The sequence below is a fragment of the Gracilinanus agilis genome, chromosome 5 (genome assembly GCF_016433145.1).
Source record: "Gracilinanus agilis isolate LMUSP501 chromosome 5, AgileGrace, whole genome shotgun sequence".
Lineage (NCBI taxonomy): Eukaryota > Metazoa > Chordata > Mammalia > Didelphimorphia > Didelphidae > Gracilinanus > Gracilinanus agilis.
Window position 1 is genome coordinate 96,135,664 of NC_058134.1, and position 20,407 is coordinate 96,156,070.

The 20,407-nt window shown below is 43.6% G+C and overlaps 1 protein-coding gene across 3 annotated transcripts in view; it reads left to right on the forward strand.

Annotated features, from left to right (window-relative positions):
- The first annotated feature begins 5,816 nt into the window (after window positions 1-5,816).
- Window positions 5,817-20,407, forward strand: part of PRKAG2 (protein kinase AMP-activated non-catalytic subunit gamma 2) — a 472,166-nt gene continuing 457,575 nt past the window's right edge. For all 3 annotated transcript variants that reach the window (XM_044677448.1, XM_044677446.1, XM_044677447.1), the window contains exon 1: window positions 5,817-6,437. In XM_044677448.1, the coding sequence (XP_044533383.1) occupies window positions 6,324-6,437 (114 nt within the window). In that variant the 5' untranslated portion in view covers window positions 5,817-6,323. The remainder of the gene's footprint in view (window positions 6,438-20,407) is intronic.

The following is a 20,407-nucleotide window of genomic DNA, read 5'->3' on the forward strand; positions in this document are numbered from 1 at the left end:
ACACTGTTGCCAAGATAGTAGTTGGAAGCCTTTCAAGCTCCGTCTGATGGGAGGGAGCTTATCCTCTGCTGACATAGTCTTTGAATACCTGAGATACTCCCTAATGAGCCAAGGAGTAGGCTTTTCACAGAGGATTGAAATGTTTATAGAAATCAGTTTAACAGAATAATAAGCTCCTTCTTAACAAAGCCTTATTAATTAGGCCAGGTTCTGGGCAAAAATGTGAGGTAGGTAAACCTCTAAGACCTCATCCTTAGGAATCTACTTCTTTTCACCATTCAGTGGCTCTTCTTCCCTATCACTCCTCTCTGCTTTTCATCCCTTTTCCTACTTTCCCCCAAATGAAAAACTGCTCTCAAGAAAAGCTCAGGTGAGGGCATTCACCTTCTAGTATAAATGACTGACAACAACTTCAAATTGAATTTTCCATCCCCATCTTATTTTAAAGATCAGAGATTTAAAAGGATAAGAGCTTTCATGATGTAATTTCAGTACCAAGCCTAGTGGGACAGCTGGTTTTGTTTTGTTTTATTTTTGCAGAGGTGGGGTGGTAGGGGAAGGATGAGGCAAATAAGGGAGATACGTAAGGAGTAAAGCATACAGTGCCTGGTACACAGTAAGCACTTAATAAATGCTTTTTCAACCATTTATTCACTAATCAGTCAATCAATCCTGGCCCCTATAATCATACAATTGGAGCCAATGGGCCAATCGAGCTATTACCTCTAACTATAGTTCTGAAGAGTGAACACAATGAAAAAAAAAATCACTAAACTGCTCAAGTCCAGCTGGGTCTTTGATTTCCAGTAATAGAATTTCAATGGCAGATCATCTAAGATTCTGGGACTCCTAAGGCCAAGAGGATATTCTATCCAAGGTCTAATAAATCTCTCTTCACCACAGAGACCCTTCTTTGAGGACAGACATTTTCCAAATTAAGGGGCAGCTAGATGGCTCAGTGGATACAATAATGGCCTGGATTCAGTTTAAATTGAGCCTCAGACATTTATTAGCTGCATGTCCCTGGGTAAGTCATTTAACCTCGGTTTGCTTTAATCCCCTGGAGAAGGAAATGACAAACCCCTCCAGTATCTTTGCCAAGAAAACCCCATGGAATCTGATGGGACCGAATAACAACAACAACAACAAATTTCCAGATTGGTTATATGGGTGGGAAATGAATTTCCTACTGGGCCAAAGGAAGCTGCTACAAAAGCACTAAGATTATTTCCCTCAAGCTATCCCTCTCTCTCTGCCCCTTCACAGCCATATATAGAGTGCAGTCCACAGTTGCTTCCTCTCCTGTACCACTTAACATCCTTCAATACCTTACATTCTAGTTTCTATCCTACACCCTACTAAAGCTATTATTTCCCCCAAGGGCAGCCTCTTAATTGTCTGGTAGAATATACTTTTTTCTTAATGCTTCATCTTCCTTGATCTTTCTTTAATATTTCACACCACTGATCAATGATTCCTCGATACTATCTCTTCTTGGCTTCTGTGTCTGCTCTCTAATTTTCCTACCTATCTCTCTTGCTCTGGTCTATCACCCTTCTTTGAAGGCCTGAATGTTTGTGTCTCCCAAGACCCTAGCCTTCTCCTCCTGTCTGTGTCTCTTGCCTTTCTGATCTTTAATTATCACCTCTACATAGAAAGTTCTCAAATCTCCATATATAGCTCTCATCTGACTTCTAAATCCAGTTTAGCATTTCTATCTGAGGGCTCCACAGGTACTTCAAATTTAGCATGTCCTGAAGTATGCTCATTAATTTAATTACTGATTTAATTATTTATATATAATATAATATATAATAATATAATATATAACAATTAATATAATTAAATTAATTACTCATACTCCCTCCACGAAAATTTGCCTATTTCTATCAGTGGCATCACCTTCCTCCCAGTCATGGAGCTTCAAGATCTAGGAGTCATCTTTAACTCTTCTCCATCCCTTATCCCACACATTCAATCAGATGTCAAATTCTCAGAATTCTTTTTGGCAATGGAAACACTGAATTGACTGGGAAGGTATGAAGTGCTTTAAAAGTGAAACAAAGCACTTTATATTTGGTCCTGGAGGTAATAAGGAGCCACTGGAGTTTAGTTAATGGGGGGGGGGGGTAGGAGAGTCATGGTCAGATCTATGCTTTGGGAAGTGGGAATAATATGCAATTAGGTTGTAAAGATAGGTTAGGGCCAGGTGGTTTGGTTTTTAAGAGCTAAGTGGGAGAATTTATATTTGATTCTAGAGGCAATAGAAAGCTAATGGAGTTTCCTGAGTAAGAGGGATCATTTGATTAGTTCTGTGGTTAAGAAAATCACTTAGGCAGTAGTTGTGTAGGATGGACTGGAGTGGTGAGACCAATTAGGAGACTGTTGCAATAATCTAGCCAAAAGGTGAGGAGGGCCTGAACTAAAGAGGTAGCTGTGGAAATAAAGAGAAGGGGTCATAATGTGCGAGATGTCCTGTAAGTAGAAATAGAAGATTTGGTAACTAACTGGCTATGGGAGATGTGGCTATTTCCCCATAATAATGCTAAGATAATGAACCCAGGAGACTGAAACAATGGTGGAGCCATCAACAAAACTGGGAAGTCTGGAAGAGAGGTGAGTCTCTTGGGGGTAAAGTTCGGGGTTTGGATACTGAGTTTGAGATGTCTCTGAGATGTTAAATTTGAAATGCTCACTGGACAATAAATAAATAACGGGGGCCTGAAATTTGGAGAAAAGGCTTTAGGTGAATATATCAATCTGTGAGATGTTTACATAGAATTGACAATTAAACCTATGGGAGCTGATGAGATCTGTGGGAGAGATGAGAGAGGAGAGTGTAAAAAGAGGAGGCCCAATCGATCTACAGTCTGATATAGATTATGAATTTGCATGATGAGTTTGCAGATGTGTAGAGAATGGGGCAATGTTATAAAAATCTACAGAGGAGAGTAACTACGTAGGAAGAGAGGGTGGTCAACAGTGTAAAATGTAGCAGGAGTCAAGAAAGACTGAGAAGAGACCTGATGTGGGAATTAAGAAATCACTGGTAACCTTGGAGACAGCAGTTTCTGTTGAGTTAGGAGGTTAGGAGGCAGCTGTTTTCCTTTTCTAGACCAGGTTAGGTCTTTATTATTTCTTGCTTCCTCCCTGGCATTTCTGCTAGCAATTTCTTCTTCATCATTCAAACAGATGCCTACTCTGGCCTCTAATCTTCCTGTCATTCCCCTGCTCGAATACCTTAGATAAATATTGCTAATGGCATATAATACAAACCCTTTAGCCTGGAATTTAAAGCCCTCCACAACTGGGCTCCTTTCCAACCTTATTTTACATTACTCCTCACACACTTATGTTCTAGCCAACTGGGTTACAATTCCCTAATCTCTCACTTCCATGTCCTTCTCAGTACATTTTCTCTTCAATCAAAGCCCTAATCAGGGGCTACTTCCTCCAGGAAGCCTCTGATTCTTTTCTGCTGGAAGTCATAGCCATAGAGAACTAGGGTGTCTTCTTTTGTCCCAATTAATTTTGCCTTGGATCATGATTCTTCATATATATGTCCCTTAGATCATGAGCTCTAGAGGAAAGACTGGTTTATTTCTTTGTTGTTTTTTTTTGTTTTTGTTTGTTTTTGTTTGTTTTTAATATTTTTTTTCTCTCATCTTTGAGTAGACAGCATTGTGAAGGAGAGTGATAGACTGGGCTGGAATCCAAACTGACATTTTGTGACCAGTATACAGACACACACACATATAGTTGTCATATTGTGATATATTACATATATGTGTGTGTAAATATATCTATTCCCCTCTGATCATTAATTTGTTCCTCTGACAAATTAGAGATAACAAGTATTTGCAATGGGGAGAAAAGTCCACTGTTAAACAGTCTTTTAGTAGTGAGCATGAGCTTATTTAATTTTCATACGTGTATCTTCAAGTTTCTTGCACACAGCAGTGCCTCAATACGTGTCTTTTAAACTGAATGAGGAATGTGAGATGGAAAAGAAGCTGGTAAAGCAGTACCTGCTCCTTACAATGCTGGAGGACTACGAATGCAGGACCTTTGGGGGCCTCTAAATTGGGAAGCAGAAAGCGAGGCTCCAAGGCTATCTCTCTGTTCAGAGAGTATCAGCATTGTGAATGAATCCAAACGTTTCTCCTCCCATGCCTGCCTGCAATATCGTCACCCGAAGGGATGCCGTATAGGAGCACACTATTTATTTCTGAATGTCAGCTTTGCACCGCTGAATGAAGAGGCTGCAGAATTGACTTGAATGTCTCGGGGATGACGGGGTGACCTTTGGGGGGGGGGTTGTAAACGTTCCCGCTCCCAAAAAGGGAGGGGGGGGGCTCAATTTGGAAGGTCACCTGCGCCAGGATGAATTTGGGAAGCAGTTCGCCTCCCTCCCTCCTTCCAGTCCTCGTGCCTATTCTGGAAGGCACCCAGCACATCCACAGTCTCGGTAAGTACGAAACAGTGACATCTCCCCTCCCTCTCCGAACCAGGGAAGATGCTGAGAGGGGGCAGCGGTTGCCGCAGTATTAGCTTTGCAAACACGTGGCCCTCCCGATCCTCCGCGTAGCAGCAGCTGCCTCACCAAAGCCCTGGTTCCCTCTTTGGCAGTCTCCCCACCCTTTCCCCCAGTCTCTCTTGGCTACCCCGAGGCTGAAGGGCGCCCACCCGCACCGCATCTTTGCCCATACCATCGAGCCTGGATGGTCACGTAAGTGGTGGATGGATTGCGCATCTGCTAATGGACCTGGAAGACAAAAAGGCAGAAAAACAACGCAAGAACCCCAGGGACGCGCTGTACACAATTATATCCGCAGTGGAGGCGAGGGTGGGGGGTGGGTTGGGGAGAGGACAATCGCGTATTCGGGAAGGGGGCATTCCACAAAATTGGGTTTCTCTGCTGCTAAGGTGAAGGACTGCAGCTGGGAGGGTGGGGAGGCCTGGGTTATTAGTATTGTCGTTGTTGTTATTCTTAGACAGGTGTTGGCCTGGGGGCTGGGAGTTGAGGGGGTGCGGGGGGGGGGGGCAAGAAATCAGTGTCTCTTCTTCACAGCTCCGGGTGCGGTAGTTTGCAGCTTGCAGTGAGAGAATGCAAGCCCCAAATCAACTCTGCATCCTGCTTGGGATCAAGAGCACAACAAGGGAGGGACCCTTGGCCGCCTTGCGTCTGCAGCGTCCCCGTGGCGCCCGGCAGAAAAGCCACGACCTTGGGCTTGGAGGCTCCGGACATGTGCCTGGAGGAAGGAGGCTGTCAGAGAGAAAGTTGCATTTTCTGTGGTGTACTTCCTGTAGCGAAGCCTGCAGTCTTCCAGCCAGATTGCCTGGGTCCGCTGCACAGACTCCCTCTTCTGCTCTAGAGCCCAGGGTTTGTGTGCATGGTTACTGCCGCCCGCGTTTTCATTTCTTAGCTCGCTGCTGCTACTCGAGATTACTGCTTGCAGGCAGATTGAGAAAAGAGCCCGCTTAGCTGGCACTGAGCAGTTGCCCTGAGTCCCCCTCTCCTTTGTCGCTTGAGAGTAGTCCTTGAGTCCCCGAGGCTGCCGGAACCCTTCTGCTTCTAGCTTAGAGGTAGCCCAATTGCGATGAATATTTGCATTCGCACCTCCTCCTCCTCCTCCTCTTCCTCCTCCTCTTTCCCCCCTCCTGCCTGAGAAAGGAGGACGGACCCAATTCCAGGCACGGGGCTGGTATTTATTTGCAAACTGTCTCTCAGTCGCCAGATTTGCCAATTAAAGCACCGACGCCTGGGAGGAGCCTTTCCACGATTTTTTTTTTTTTTTTTTTTTTTGGCACCTGTCTCTAGGAATCTGCTTTTGAAGTGGAGGGTGGCAGGGGTAGTGGCGGGGTGCAGAAAATGTAACTTTACTTTGCCAGGAGGAGGAAACTTTGTCACTCCGCAGGAGCCCGTAGGCATGTGCAACCTGGTGGAAGAGCTCCACGCGGGGCAGCATTTTCTTTGACTTTGTGCTTTGCTCCCGATGACCCCCGAGGGAGAAAGAGGACACTTGGACTCCACGCTGGTTCCTCATCGCCGCCACCTCTCCGGGTGACAGCAGCGGAGGCGATATACCGGCCCCTTCCTCCTACTTCCCTGCCACCTTTTGAAGTCCCCAGAAAGGACCCACTTGCCGCACCCCACCCCCTCGCCCCCGGACAGAGGGAAAGCGAAGTCAGAAAAAGGTATCCACGGAGCTAGCCCCCCGCTGCAAGAGGAGCGGGCTGGGGGGTTTGGGGTGGCGGGGAGAAGACTCCTTGCTGCTGGATTCCAGGAACAAGTCACCCGGAATTAACTTCTCGTTAAAGTTATGGGAAGTGCGGCCATGGACACCAAAAAGAAGAAAGATGTTTCTAGCCCTGGAGGGAGCAGTGGCAAGAAGAGTTCGGGCCAGAAAAGGCGATCGCTGCGGGTGCACATCCCAGTGAGTCCGTCTCCCTCCCCACCCTAAATCCCTCCTGCATCTCAGTACCCCCACAGTGCCGTCCTTGTCTCAACCAACCGGGTCGGGGCGAGCAAAGTTAACGCAAAAGCGGCTGCGTGGTTAGGCGAGTTTGACTCCTGGAGGAGTCAGCTCAGCAGCCTTTGAAAGTGGCAGGGATAAACCCTTTCCCAGTAATCCCGACCATTCCCCCTATCCCGTCCCCAATAGAGTCCAGCCTTGACTCTGAAGTTGCCCAGGCCAGGGGCTCGGTTGGTGTTTGTGGTTTCTGGTTGCAAAGGAGCAGATGCTGGGTGCAGCCCGCGTGCGGAAGCGTGCCTCTGTTTGGTTTGTTTGTGTTTGTGTGTGTGTGGCGCGTTTTGCTTTTGTCGCCTGTGTACGTGAGTTGCGGGTGCGTACGCGCGCCCTACCTAGGGAGTGTGTGTGTGCGCCGGGGGTGTTCTCTCAGGGTAGTGGCAGCTAGCGGGCAGCTAGAAATGGCTGTGTATGGCGCAGCGGTGTGGAAGGGAGAGGGCGCTCGTGGGAGACTAGGAGGTTGTTTTGCAGAAAAGGGCTTTGGCTGCTTTAGAAGAAGAGAGGAGGGCGGACGTGGGCCTGCGTGCTGCGGAGGAGGGAGAGGTGGGGCAGTGGGTGGAGACGGGAGGTGGGGGAGAGAGCGGACTGTAGGGGCTGCTGTCGGCTTCCCGTGGCAACACTGCCCCTTTCCAACCTTCCAGGGCCCCCACCCAGCCTTTTTTTGTAGCCTGGGGTGGAGGTGGGTGGGGCTTTTCCCTCCCTACATTCTCCTCCACTCCTCGCTTTCCACTTCCATCCTTCCTTGCCTAAATGCTTTGGGAGTTGCATGGGTAGCAAAATCGTGCGGGCGTTCAAACCCCTCCCTTCATACCGCCCCCCAACCCTCCCCCACGTCTGCCTGCCTAGTTCGGACTTCGCGGATATTGATTTCCTCCGGTAGCTAGATTTTGTTTAATCCACCCGTGAGGCTGTGCGCCAGCGGGCTCGAACCCGTTAACACTCCGGAGCCACATTTCAGTCTCTCTACGGTAGTGGGAAGGAAAGCTTCACACTTGAGCTTTGACCTCAGTCATTGCCAATACTAAGGACCCTGGTGTGAGGAAGAAGGGAGCCTCAAATCTTGCCTCTTTTGAGAGTGACTCTGCAGACCCTAGAGTTAAACCATTTTTGCCCATCTCCGCCCATTCTCCACGTGCCCCCTTCCTTCTTCCCTATTTATAGGGTTCTTGGAAAGTCATCAGGATCCTTTGGTTTGAACATCCCAGAGGAACCAGAGGAACTTATGGATAGGGCACTGTGGAAAAGGTCAAAGAACTGGGAGTCCAGATGTTTGTTTTGGTGGCTGCACTTGGGGTAGCAAAAAGTAATGGCACCATTGGACACCTCCTCCCTGGGAAGTAGAACATAAGACAGGTGCATGGCAGCCACATTTCTCCCTACTGAGCTCCATCCTACGCCCTATATATGGGGGAATGTTGTTATTGGGGCTCAATTCTGCTTGTGGCTTGTTTTTATCTAAGATAAAATACACGTAATTGTAAATTGTAGTTGTTACATTTCAGACATGACTGCCCAGATTTTTCTATAAGATGACAACTTTTGTCTGGGTGCGTGTAATAATTAGACTATGAGCTTCTTCCTCCAAGGCAGAGACCATGTCTTCTCTTAGATATCCACCTCAGCGGCTAGTATATTGATAAGCATGTAAGAGGCTCTTAATAAATCAGCTATAGGTTGACAATCTCACTACAGCCCTTTGACTGAACTGGGTAGGATCATGAATGAAGTAGAATGTTGAGGTTCCTAGTCTACTGGATTATCAGAAGAATCAAACTAGAAACCAAAATAAAAATATGGTAAAGCAACGAAATGGAAGGTCAGCATGTGCTAGTTGGAACAATTCTGTAAACAGGACAGCTGGGCAAGTCCCCCTACTACTTCCCACAAGACCTACAGCTATCCAGTGCTGAATTCCTAGGGTAGTCCAGTCATCCATCAAAATCACAGGTGCTTTTTGGATCCAGGATCTTTTCTGTTAGTTTTTTTTCCCTTCCTTTCTAGGTGCAAGGTATTGTGTTCCATCCTGAGTGGTGGGGAAAGAGGGGGGCAGGAGAGAGCCTTTAAGGCTTTCGACTTGGTTCTAGAGATATAAAGAAGACAGTTTCTGCTACCAAGTAGTAGATCTGAACCTTGTTCCCAAGGTTCCTTCAGTTTAACTGGGGGGTAGAGGGAGCAGCAGTAAAACAAACAGAAAAAGACAACTAATTTTATCCAGTTATAAATAAATACCTGATGAGTGGAATACTCAATCAGAATTATATAGGAACTGAGATAAAGGAGAGAGAACAGTGGAGTGAGTTGGGGGATGGAATGGAAGAGATTTCCAAGAAGAGGTCAGATGAGCTGTCCCTGAAGCACAGATAGGAATCAGATAAGCAAAAGTGGAGCTGGGTAGCCTTAGGTGACGTCAGGAGGGAGTGAAGTAGAACATGCCCAATGAGCAGAGGACTGGAGATAGACATGCACCTGTCTGACTGACAACACTCAATGTCTTTGAATGAGTTTGGATTTTATCCAGTAGACAAGTAGGTAGTTAGTGAAGATTTTTGAGCAAGGCAGCAGCAAGGTGTTGTGGTGGCGTATTTTCAAAGACTGAATGTCCCTATATCACTCAGGTCGGAATTCAGGCTATTCAGGAGCAGATCCCACTGCCTTCGACTAGCATGAGAGTTTTGAACTGTTCATTTCTGATCTGGGGTCCTTTTGACTTCCTTAGGCAACTGTTGGTCCCTTACTCCTGGGGACTTACTAGATTGAGGTCTGCAGATATTTAGTGGGTAGGCTTAGCCCACTGCAGCTCAGACTCCTGAGCTCAAGAGATCTACTGTCCTTAGACTCCTCGGTAGAAAAGATTATTGGCATGAACCACCATGCTCAGTTGAAGCAGTATTTTAAGAAAAGTAATCTGATAGCAGTATGCTAAATAAATTGAAGGGGGAAGAGACTAGGGCAGCTAGATGGTGCAGTGGATAGAGTGCCAGGCCTAGAGTCAAGAAAACTCAACTTCTAGAATTCTAAATTAGCCTCAGACCCTTATAAGCTCTGTGACCCTGGACAAGTCAGTTAACCCTGTTTGCTTCAGTTATTCATTTGCAAAATTAGCTGGAGAAGGAAATAACAAACTCCAATATCTTTGCCAAGAAAAGCCCAAATTAGGGTCATGAAGAGCTAGACACAAAAGTACAATGATTGAGACTGGCAACAGAGACACAGGGGGATAGGACTTGGTGACATTCTCTCTTCCTTTCCCCCTCCCCTCAAATACGAAGTCCTGAAGGACTAAACTCTATCAGTTCTAGAACTTCTATTTTGGGGACCCCTTCTGGGCAAGCTAGGTGGTGCAGTAGAAAAAAGCATAGTAGCCAGAAGACCTGAGTTCAAATTTTATGTCAGACACTTAACTAGCTATATGATCTACCTTCTCCCACCCTGACTTTCCCTAGGAGAATCTAAGCTCCTTGAGGGTAGGAACTGTTTTTGTTTTTGTATTTATATCCTTAGCACTTAGCAAGGGGTTGACACTTTAGTCAATTTTTTAATTCATTGCTCAATTATAGATTGCTAAGAGAAAAGGAACCAAAATGCCAAAGGAGAAACCAGGCATTAATGACAGTATTATCAAGAGAAATGGGAGCCTAGAAAGGGTGCTGATTTGGCAGGATAGTAGAAGATAATGAAAGCTGTTTTAGACATGCTGAATTTGAGGCAATTGTAGGACATTTAGGAGTAATATTTTTAGCTCATCATCCATCCATCCAATCAGTAGATTTGGTGAAATAGGTAACTGCCTTAGGTGGGAGAGTATCATTGTCAAGAACAGGTGTCTAAATAGAGACATCTATACCCTGAGGAATCTGTCTGAGATATTTTGAGGCTTCAGTCACTATCTGCATCTTACTGTGGCTTTGTTTCAGTGGTAATTTACCATATTTTCTATGACTAAGACATTGGGGGACCTCCTGTCTTTCTTCGAAGAAGTAGCTTATACTAGGAATTCCTCTTTACCCCTTCACCTTCCCCCAAGATTTTCTTTTATATTTCATGGCAATTGAGCCCTACCTCTAATCAGAGGAACCTCGGAGTGGTGGGGAGGGAGGAAGGGTAGGTAGAGGTGGTCAGGCCATTTGATGGTTTTGGCAAAAATTACAAAATCCCTCACCCTAGAATCCATTTTAATTGCCACCCACCTATCTATTCATTCATCTTCCTTCTAGGAAGTTTCCTGATGCATTTAGGGACCGTGGAGAGGAAGAAACTAACCTGTGGTACATGTTAAGCTTGGAAACAGTTAAATCTTATTTATGACTATCTTACCCATCATGGAAGTGAACTGAGTTGAAGTCTGACTGGAGAAACTTGAGGTTGGGGGGAAGCCATTCAGCATACATGGTGGGGGGAGTTAAGAGGCCTTAAAACAACCTCTGGACTTGGAGTAAGAAGTCTTAGATTCAAGACCTGGTCCCAAACCTTACTATCTCTGTGACTTTGGCTAAGCACTTAACTTCTATGACCTTCAGTTTCTTCATCTGTTAAAAAGGAAGAAGAATAATTGTTATTATTCTATTTATTCTTGGAAATCTCTACCCCAAAGAAGTTTCGTGAGATCATACATGCAAAAATGCTATGTAATTATAAAGTTCTTTATAAATATAAACTATCATTGTCATTCCCCTGGTCAAGGTCTGAAAGTATCTTAGCAAGGGAGAAGTGGGAGAAAGGAAGAAGAAGGTAAAAGAAAAAGATAAATAAAAGTGCTATCTCTTGGCTGCTTTGGAGTCCTATGTGGATTTTGGCCAAAATTGTTGTCGTAGGCCTCTTTTCTTGCCCTCCACCCCCAACTCAAGGTTCTAGGTGGTAATACTAATCAAATATATTTTCAAAGAAAGGTAGTTTTCTTCCATGTGTACTTTTTGGTGATGGGGATAGGAGTTGGTTTGGGAGAATAATATCTGGTACAATAATCATAACTGGAATTTTTCCATGGTGTTGGATGAGGGAGCTTTGTTGGGCCAAGAGCAAATGGTTTCTTTTTTCCTTATCTGTCTTCTTGCCTGTCTCTGGTGAAGGCAGCTGTACTGTTTAAGGACGAAACTCATCATATTACAGTCTTATTGTTGTGGTTATTAATGAGTGGGTCATTGGAACCTTAGTCAGGGAGACTGGGAGTAGGAGACTAGTCAGGGAGAGAGAGATTTTGAGAGAAGGGGTCAAGAGAGCAGTCTGAGGGATGCTCAGACTAGAGCACTAACAGGTTGGTCGAATCTCTCATTTCTGCACCACAGGGCATTGCTGACAGAATGCATAGGTCACTGTACCCGCCTGGGACAGGTGTTCCAGAAAGCCTGTGTCGTCACTCAAGGGAAAGGTTAAAAATAGACAAAAGAACAGATGGCGGGTCAAGGATTGTGGATGAGGGACAATATTAGACCAGTCTGACAGGCAGACAGTTTGTGAGGATGTGTGCCCACAGTGCCTCTGTAGAGACTGCAGGCTTCTTGAAACTCTGAGTTCTGGCTGCTGTTCTCTGTATTATGTAAAGAAATGATAACTCCTGCCCAAGTAGCTCCTCTAGTCACAGTTAGAGTTCCTGAAAGGGGAGGGGGTCTGAGACACGGGCATCACTGGGTTTGGGGGAAGAGGGTATCACAAATTCATATTATTGTTGGATACCTGAAACAAATATTTACTTGTAACATTACCCAGCCCACTCTCCACTCTGGAAAGGAATGAGTTGAATTCAAGATAGATATGAAGGTATAGATATAGATAGGTAGATAGATAGATAGACAGATAGATAGATAGATAAACAGATAGACAGATAGATAGATAGATAGATAGATAGATAGATAGATAGATAGATAGACAGAAAGATAGATAAACAGGTAGATAGACAGAAAAGTAGATAGATAGATAGATAGATAGATAGATAGACAGACAGACAGAAATGTAGATAGAAAGGTAGACAGACAGACAGACATAGATAGATAGATAGATAGATAGATAGATAGATAGATAGATAGACAGACAGACAGAAATGTAGATAGAAAGGTAGACAGACAGACAGACATAGATAGATAGATAGATAGATAGATAGATAGATAGATAGATAGATAGATATATGGATAGACAGAAAGGTAGACAGACAGACAGACAGATAGATAGAAAGGTAGATAGATAGACCAAAAGATAGATAAACAGACAGACAGAAAGGTAGATAGATAAACAGATAGATAGAAAGGTAGATAGATAGATAGATAGATAGATAGATAGATAGATAGATAGATAGNGAAAGGTAGATAGATAGATAGATAGATAGATAGATAGATAGATAGATAGATAGATAGATAGATAGAAAGGTAGATAGATAGAAAGATAGAAAGGTAGATAGAAAGGTAGATAGATAGATAGATAGATAGATAGATAGATAGATAGATAGATAGACAGACAGAAGGTAGATAGAAAGATAGATAGATAGATAGATAGATAGATAGATAGATAGATAGATAGAGTGGCAGAACCTAAGGTGGTGTCACTGGATTTAGTTAAACATCTCCTATGTGTTCTCTTGTTTTTATTTTATTTTTTTGAGGGGGACAGAACACTCTCTTGATTTTCCTCCTATCTAACTATTCTTTTTAAGTGTCCTTCACTCCTTTAAGTTTCTTGATTATTTATTCAGGTCATACCCACAAATGGTAGATGTCCCCCCACCCCAGGCTTTCTTCTCCTTTTCCTTATAAATAGTCTCACTTGGTGTTCTCATTAGCTCCCACAGGTTCAATGATTATTTCTAATTAGATGATTCCCAGATTTCTATTTCTAACCCTAGTCTAGCTCCTGAGCTACACTCCCTCAATACCTTTTAGGACATAACTCAAACTGAATGTTCTGTGGACATCTCAAACTCAGCATGGTCAAAAGAGAACTAATCTTTTTTCCTTCCAAACTCTTCCCTCTTCCAATTTGTTGTTGTTCAGTCGTGTCCAAACTCTTCCTGATCCCATGGACCGTAGCTATCCATGGAGTTTTCTTGGAAAGGATACCGGAATGGTTTGCCATTTCCTTCTCCAGTGGATTCTTTTGTCAGGCAATCAAAGGTTAGGCAACTTGCCTAGGGTCACACAGGTAGAAAATGCCTGAAGCTGGATTTAAAACTTAGATTTTCCTGATTCCAGGCCTAGCGCTGTATCCACTGAACCGCCAAGCTTCCTCTAAGGTAGTGTTGGTGAAGATGTGGCACATGTGCCAATCTGGCTCTCTGGGAGCTGCTCCATTCCTCCTCTTCCCAGTGCCTGAGGACATTTTTTTCATGCCCTGACCTTCTGTCCAGCCACCCAAAGCAAGCAGTTCCTCCTTCAGCTCTCTCTGGTAATGCAGGGGGGTTCACAGACAGCTTGAATTTGCCCTTTGGGCACTTGAACTCAGAAAAGGTTCACCAAAGCTGCTCTAAGGCATACAGTGATTAAGTGACTTGTCCAAGCTCTACCAACAGTGTCTGAAACAAGATTTGAACACAAGTCTTTCTTACTCAGAGTCCAGTCCTTTATCCACGGTGACAGCTAGCTATCTCTTATCTATTTGCTGTTCTCTGCATAGAAAACTCCATTTCTGTGCCCTTTTACCAAACTGTCCCCTGTACTTGGCATACTCTTGGTCCTCAGCCCTTTTGCCTTTCCCTCTGCAATTATCTTCCATCGACTTTGTAGAGCTCTCATATGATGAGAGCTATACATATATTTCAAATGAAATAATATTTGTAAAGCACTTAGTCCTGGCACATAATAGATGCTTAAGAAATGTCTCTTCCTTCTTTCTCCCTCTCCCCTATGTATGTAGCTACTTACATGTTATCTCCCTGATTAGATTATATACTTCTTAGATTATATACTTTTGCCTTTTTCTTTCTATCCCTAGCACTTAGCACACTGCCTGGCATTTGGGTAAACAGGCTTGGGCTTGACCACTTTGTCAATTTGGGTTGTTTTTCTGGGGTAGGTTTGGAAATTAATGATGGAACAAAAAAATGTATGAAGTCCTTCCTGTGGGCCAGGCACTCTGCTAAGTGCTGAGGATAAAAAATAGAAGCAAGCAAAATCGTCCTTACCCTTAAGGAACTTACTGTTCTAAAGAGGAAGACAACGTGGATGGTGGAGTCATCACCAAGGGAGGAATATTTTGACAGGGAAATCAGAGGGAGTGGTGAGAGGAGACATAGGACAAATTATTGACATGTCCTTTACAGGTATTGATCTGATCACAAAAGAATACCGGCTGCTTTACAGTCACTCTGTTATCCATCATCAAACATTTATTTGTGTATTCTCTGCTATGGGACCTGGGGATACAAATATAAGCCCCCAAATTCCCATTCCTTCTGCAGTTTATATGAGGTATTCTGGGTTGGAACTGAGCAGTAGGGACCAAAAGTTCTACCAAGTCCAAGACAAACCACTCACCTGGGCAGAGAAATACTGAGTATTTGGACAGAGCTCTTCCCTTGGTCCAATGTGTACCAGAAAGTCACCATGTTTAAGGATATGGATTTATTACGGTTTGAATCCTGATATTGTTACCCAAGTGATCTTGGGCAAGAGACCTCATTTTTCCAAGGCCTCATTTTTCTTTATCTATAAATTGAAGGAGTTGTTCTTAATAGCTCTACCATTTTAAGATCTTATGAACACAGAAGTATAATCCGTCGGAGGCCTTAAGATATAGGTAAAGGAAACCTGTGTTTAATTTGTTTGTTTGTTTTGTAGGTCTTTCTCTGAGAGGATCTCACTGCACAATTTTGAGTGAGTCCCATAATGCATAGATTAGAGCTCTTTGGTTCTTGGGTTTCAGGGGTAAGATCAGAATATGTTTCAAAACTCCTTTGATTCAGTCGTTGATTGGCCAAGTGGATATTCTTGAAGCAAAGGGCAAGAAATTGTTGTTGTTCAGTGGTTTTTCAGTCATGTCTGACTCTTCATGACCCCATTTGGGTTTTTTTTTTTAACCCTTGTACTTCGGTGTATTGTCTCATAGGTGGAAGAGTGGTAAGGGTGGGCAATGGGGAGGGTCAAGTGACTTGCCCAGGGTCACACAGCTGGGAAGTGGCTGAGGCTGGGTTTGAACCTAGGACCTCCTGTCTGTAGGCCTGACTCTCACTCCACTGAGCTACCCAGCTGCCCCTCATTTGGGGTTTTCTTGGCAAAGATACAGGAAGCAGTTTGTTATTTCCTTTTGCAGTTCATTTCCAGAAGAGGAAACTGAGGGAAACAAGGTTAAGTGACTTGCCCAGGGTCGCAGAACTAGTAAGTATTTGAGGCCAGATTTGAACACAGGAAAATGAGACTTCTTGACTCCAGGCCTGGCATTCTCTCCACTGCACTCACTGACCTGCCCTCAAGAAGTATTTACTGAAGGAATATTGTTTTCAGAACTCCATTCTCTATCTGGAATGAGTGAGGTTCAGATACCAAATAAACAGATTTTCACTCCATATTGGAAGCATGCCCAGGGAAATGATTTACATAGAAATGAGTACATTTATGAAGGGCCAGCCAATCATTCAGGGATTTGGGACTGTGGCCCCAGACCCAAAATGCCTTATCTCTGTCCTAGGAGAGGCAGCTTAGTGACCAGGAAAAATCTTGGTCCCGGGAGAGGCACCCGGTGACCTGGTTTGGAATCAGTCCCCAAATTCAAATTCCCTCAGCTACTTACTTCCATAGAATCTCTCTAAGCCCCAGCTTCCTTAGCTGTAAAATAAGAGGGGTGGGCTAAATGACCCTTAGAGTTCTGTCCAGTTCTAGATCCAGGATCCTCTAATCCTATTATTTCTACTTTACAGACAGCTTAAGGTAGTATCAACCCTAGATGGTCAGTTAATGGCCAGAGAGGGTCAGCATAGGATGGTGTGCTGGTACTGGTACCAAAAGATCTTGGCTGAATAATGGTCTTGGTGCCTCAGTTTCCTCCCCTATAAAATGGGGATCACAATCCTTGCATTGATGGTCAAGAAGCATTTATAAAATGTTTAACTCTGGGCCACCTACTGTTTCCCTCACAGAGTTATTGCAAGGAGAGCACCTGGGACCATAGATTCACAATGGCATGAATTTCAGGCGTCATCTGGAGAAAACCTCATTTTACAAGTCAGAAAACTGAGTTCCAGGGTGTGAAAGTGACTTGCTCAAGGTCCTAGTGAGTAACAGGCAGGATATGAACCCACCTAGTCCAACTTCAGCCTGTGCTCTTTCCTCCTCTGTATCACACTTTATAACCCATAAAGACTCTATCAGTTGTGCTGTTATGCTCACTCTAGGAGCACTTGTTAAATGTCTTCTGTGTGACAGGCACTGAGTTGGGTGTGCTGTGGATACTAAGACAAGAAAGAGTAAAGCAATCTCTGGCTTCAGTGATAACAATAGTTAGCACTTTCAGGTTTGCAAAGTACTTAGAAATATCTTCTCATTTTTTCCTTCACAATAACCCTGTGCAATTCCTGTCCCCATTTTATAGATGAGGAAACTGAGACAGAGATTAAATTACTTAGCCAGGATCACTGAGGAAGGGTCTGGGTCAGGATCTGAACTTGAGTCTTCCTGACTCCAAGTCTAGTGCTCTTTTCACTAGCTTCCCTGCTGTCTCTACCTCTGCCTTCTCTCTCTTCCTTTCCTCTCCCCTCTTCTCTTTCTCCTCCTTTCTCTCCCTCTTTTCCCTCCTCTCTCTTTCCTCATCCCTTCTCTCTTCCTGACCTCCAGATGTTTATATAATTTGCTTTGAAATCTTTGGATGAACAGCACTTTGTAAAAACCGCAGAGTGTGTCATGATTAATTCATTCATTTAGATGCTAGAACATTTTTTTCACCTAAGGGACAAATATTCCAAATTGAGCTCTACCTAAATAGAGGGAGCGGTACTACAGAGCACACAATCTAGCTAGTGGCTTTCATGTTACCATGTTTTCTCACACATCAAAACCTTCCCCTCTCCCTTTATTGGCTTTAGACCTTTCATTAGTTTCTTTTGCTGCTTGTTTTCTTTTGATTCCAGAATGTATCAAAGCCTTTTGAAGGTTGTAATGATAACACTGAGGGCTATTAAGGATAATTGATCTCTTCCTCACCAGACTAAAAGCCTAGGAGGATTATCACTGGTCAGTATCTTCTCTCCTCTTCTCAAAAGTTTATTTCTATCAACTGCTTCAGCTGTTACTCAGTTTGTACTTCTCTTAAGCACTAAGGCAAATAAATGTACTCTGAGAAACAAAACAAAACCTTACTTTCTGTCTTGGAATCGATACTAGGTATCTGTTCCAAGGCTAGGCAATTGGAGTTAAGTGACTTGGCCAGTCACACAGCTAGGAAGTGTCTGAGGTCAAATTCGAACCTAGGACTTCCCCATCTCTATTCATTGAACCACCTATTTGTCCCAAATAGATGTACTCTTGATAGCCCATTTTTCTTTATTTTATTCCCTCTCTCATTTTATTTATCCTTCACAATCTGTCTTCGATTGCCTTGCTATTGGGAGAACGCATCCCCAAGGTCACTGAGCAATCTAGCACATTGAGCATTAGGTTAAAAGATTTTTCCTACCTTTTTCCTTCAGTGGTTTTAACTTGGTCCCCAAAATAAGTGGTTCTCTTGGCTCTGCCCAGTACAGACTTGAGCAATATGCCCATTTGAAAATTTGTTTGCTACCATTATTGTTTAAGCTACTCTTATACTATACTATATTATATTATACTATATATTATATTTTATATACTTATAATATTCTATACTATACTCATACTATAGTAGTGTATTCAGTTTTTAAAAGATCTGTTCAATGTGTACCAAGTCAAGTCAACTACCCTGTGCTAAGCATCATCAAAAAACAATCATGGGGGCAGGTTAGTGGATTGAGAGACAGGCCTAGAGATGGGCAGTTCTGAGTTCAATTCTGGCCTCAGACATTTCCTAGTTGTGTGATCCTGGGCAAATCACTTAATCCCCATTACCTAACCCTTATCCCTCTTCTGCCTTGGGACCAATACACAGTACTGATTCTAAAACAGAAGGTAAGGTGGTTTTTTTTGTTTTTTGTTGTTTTTTAACACAATCAGAAACAATCATGAGGCTGATCCATACCAAGCTAGATGATCTGCTGAGCTCTGAGTTGAAACAGAATCCTCAGTTTGGTTGGCCAGTTAACTGCAGCTTCTCCATGAGATTAGCATGGTTAACTTCTCTTAAAGAACCTGAGGAAGTTTAACCATCAAGAAGCCTCCTACCTCCCCTGCCTGCTACCTGTTTTGTTTGTCTGATGGTAAAGCAACCTTCTACGTGGAGCCACATTGAGAATGTGTTTCCATGATGATCCACGTGGCCGCCATCTCTCCTGAAGTTGGTATTTTATAAAACCAATAACCAATAAATAAAACCAAACTAATAAAATCAACTTTGCTGATTTGGCCAGCCAGGGCAGTGGTTACTCCAAATCTCTCACACCTCTTTCTTCTACCCAACATGGAAAATAATTTAATCTCCATTCTTATTTCCTGTCCACAGGAAGCTCTTCTCTGCCAACTCAGAGTTTGTTGGAGGTTGACATAGCACCACAGGGCTTCTGCTAGGGCCACAGTGTTTGGATATTCCCCATGCCTGGCAGAGAAGTTGCTGATGAACAGACAACAGGGGCCAATTTGCTCTGTGAAGCCCCAGGAATCCAATGCCTTTTTCCAGTATTAAAACAGAGGCTCATTTAGAGCCACGGGGCTTCCAGCAACAGTTCCAACCCTCTGTGGCTAGTAAGACAAGGTCTTGGGAGTACTAGGAATGGAGGAGGCTTTTGTTGGTAGAAAATAGTAGCTCTCTCTCTATTTGAAAGCCTTCATAGCACAAAGCTCTTTTGATGTCTTGAAGCAGCTAAGTGCCTAGCAGATAGTATGCTTGATCTAGAATCAGGAAGACCTGAGTTCAAATATGCCCTTGGAGTTGAACTAGCTACATGAGCTTGGACAAGTCATTTAACTTCTGCCTCAGTTTCCTCATCTGTAAAAGGGGGACTAATAATAGCACCTACTCCCTGTTCCCAGAGTTGCTTTGATTATAAAATGAGACAATATTTCCAAAGCAGTTTGCAAACCTTGAAGTGCTATATAAATTATTATTAGTCTATAAGCATTAGGACACATTTGGGCTAGGAACTGTACTTAATTCACTTGTGGATCAATGCCCAAATCATTGATGAGAGTGTTTAGGTGTGGACCTGTGGCACATTTACTCTGAGGTTCATGGGAATGGGGGAGAGGGAAAGTACAAGGAGTGGAAGTTGGGAAAAGACATTATTTCATAGAAAATTAGAATTTTAGAGATGGAAAGCACCTTCAAACTCAACAATTTCACCCACTTTCATTATTTTACAGATAGTCTGAGAGACTATAGCATCAAAGGAATATAGAATCATCGATTTAGGGCTAGAAGAAGCTTATAAGTTACACCACTGGTTAGGAAGAGCTGAGATGGGGACCCAGGGTTGTTGTTAGCCTCTTGACCAGTGCTTTTCTACCACCTGCATCATGCCATTCCAAGCCTGTGTTTGGAGGGATCTAGACTTGATTTTATCTTGGGGTCATAGAATCACAGAATTTTTAGAGTTGGAAGAAACCTCAGAGATCATATATAGAGAGTTCAAAGAATCCCTACAACTCATCCTAAATGTTTGCAAAAAAGGTTGCTTTGCTTGAAGACTTGAACAGTGATGGGGGACCCACTGCATCCTGAGGTGGCCCATTCCATTTTCGGATAGCCCTAACTTCTAGGAAGTTTTGGTTTGATTTCACCCCCTACCCAAAAACAAATCAAATCTAAATGTAATTCTCTCTACCTTCTCTCCATTGCTC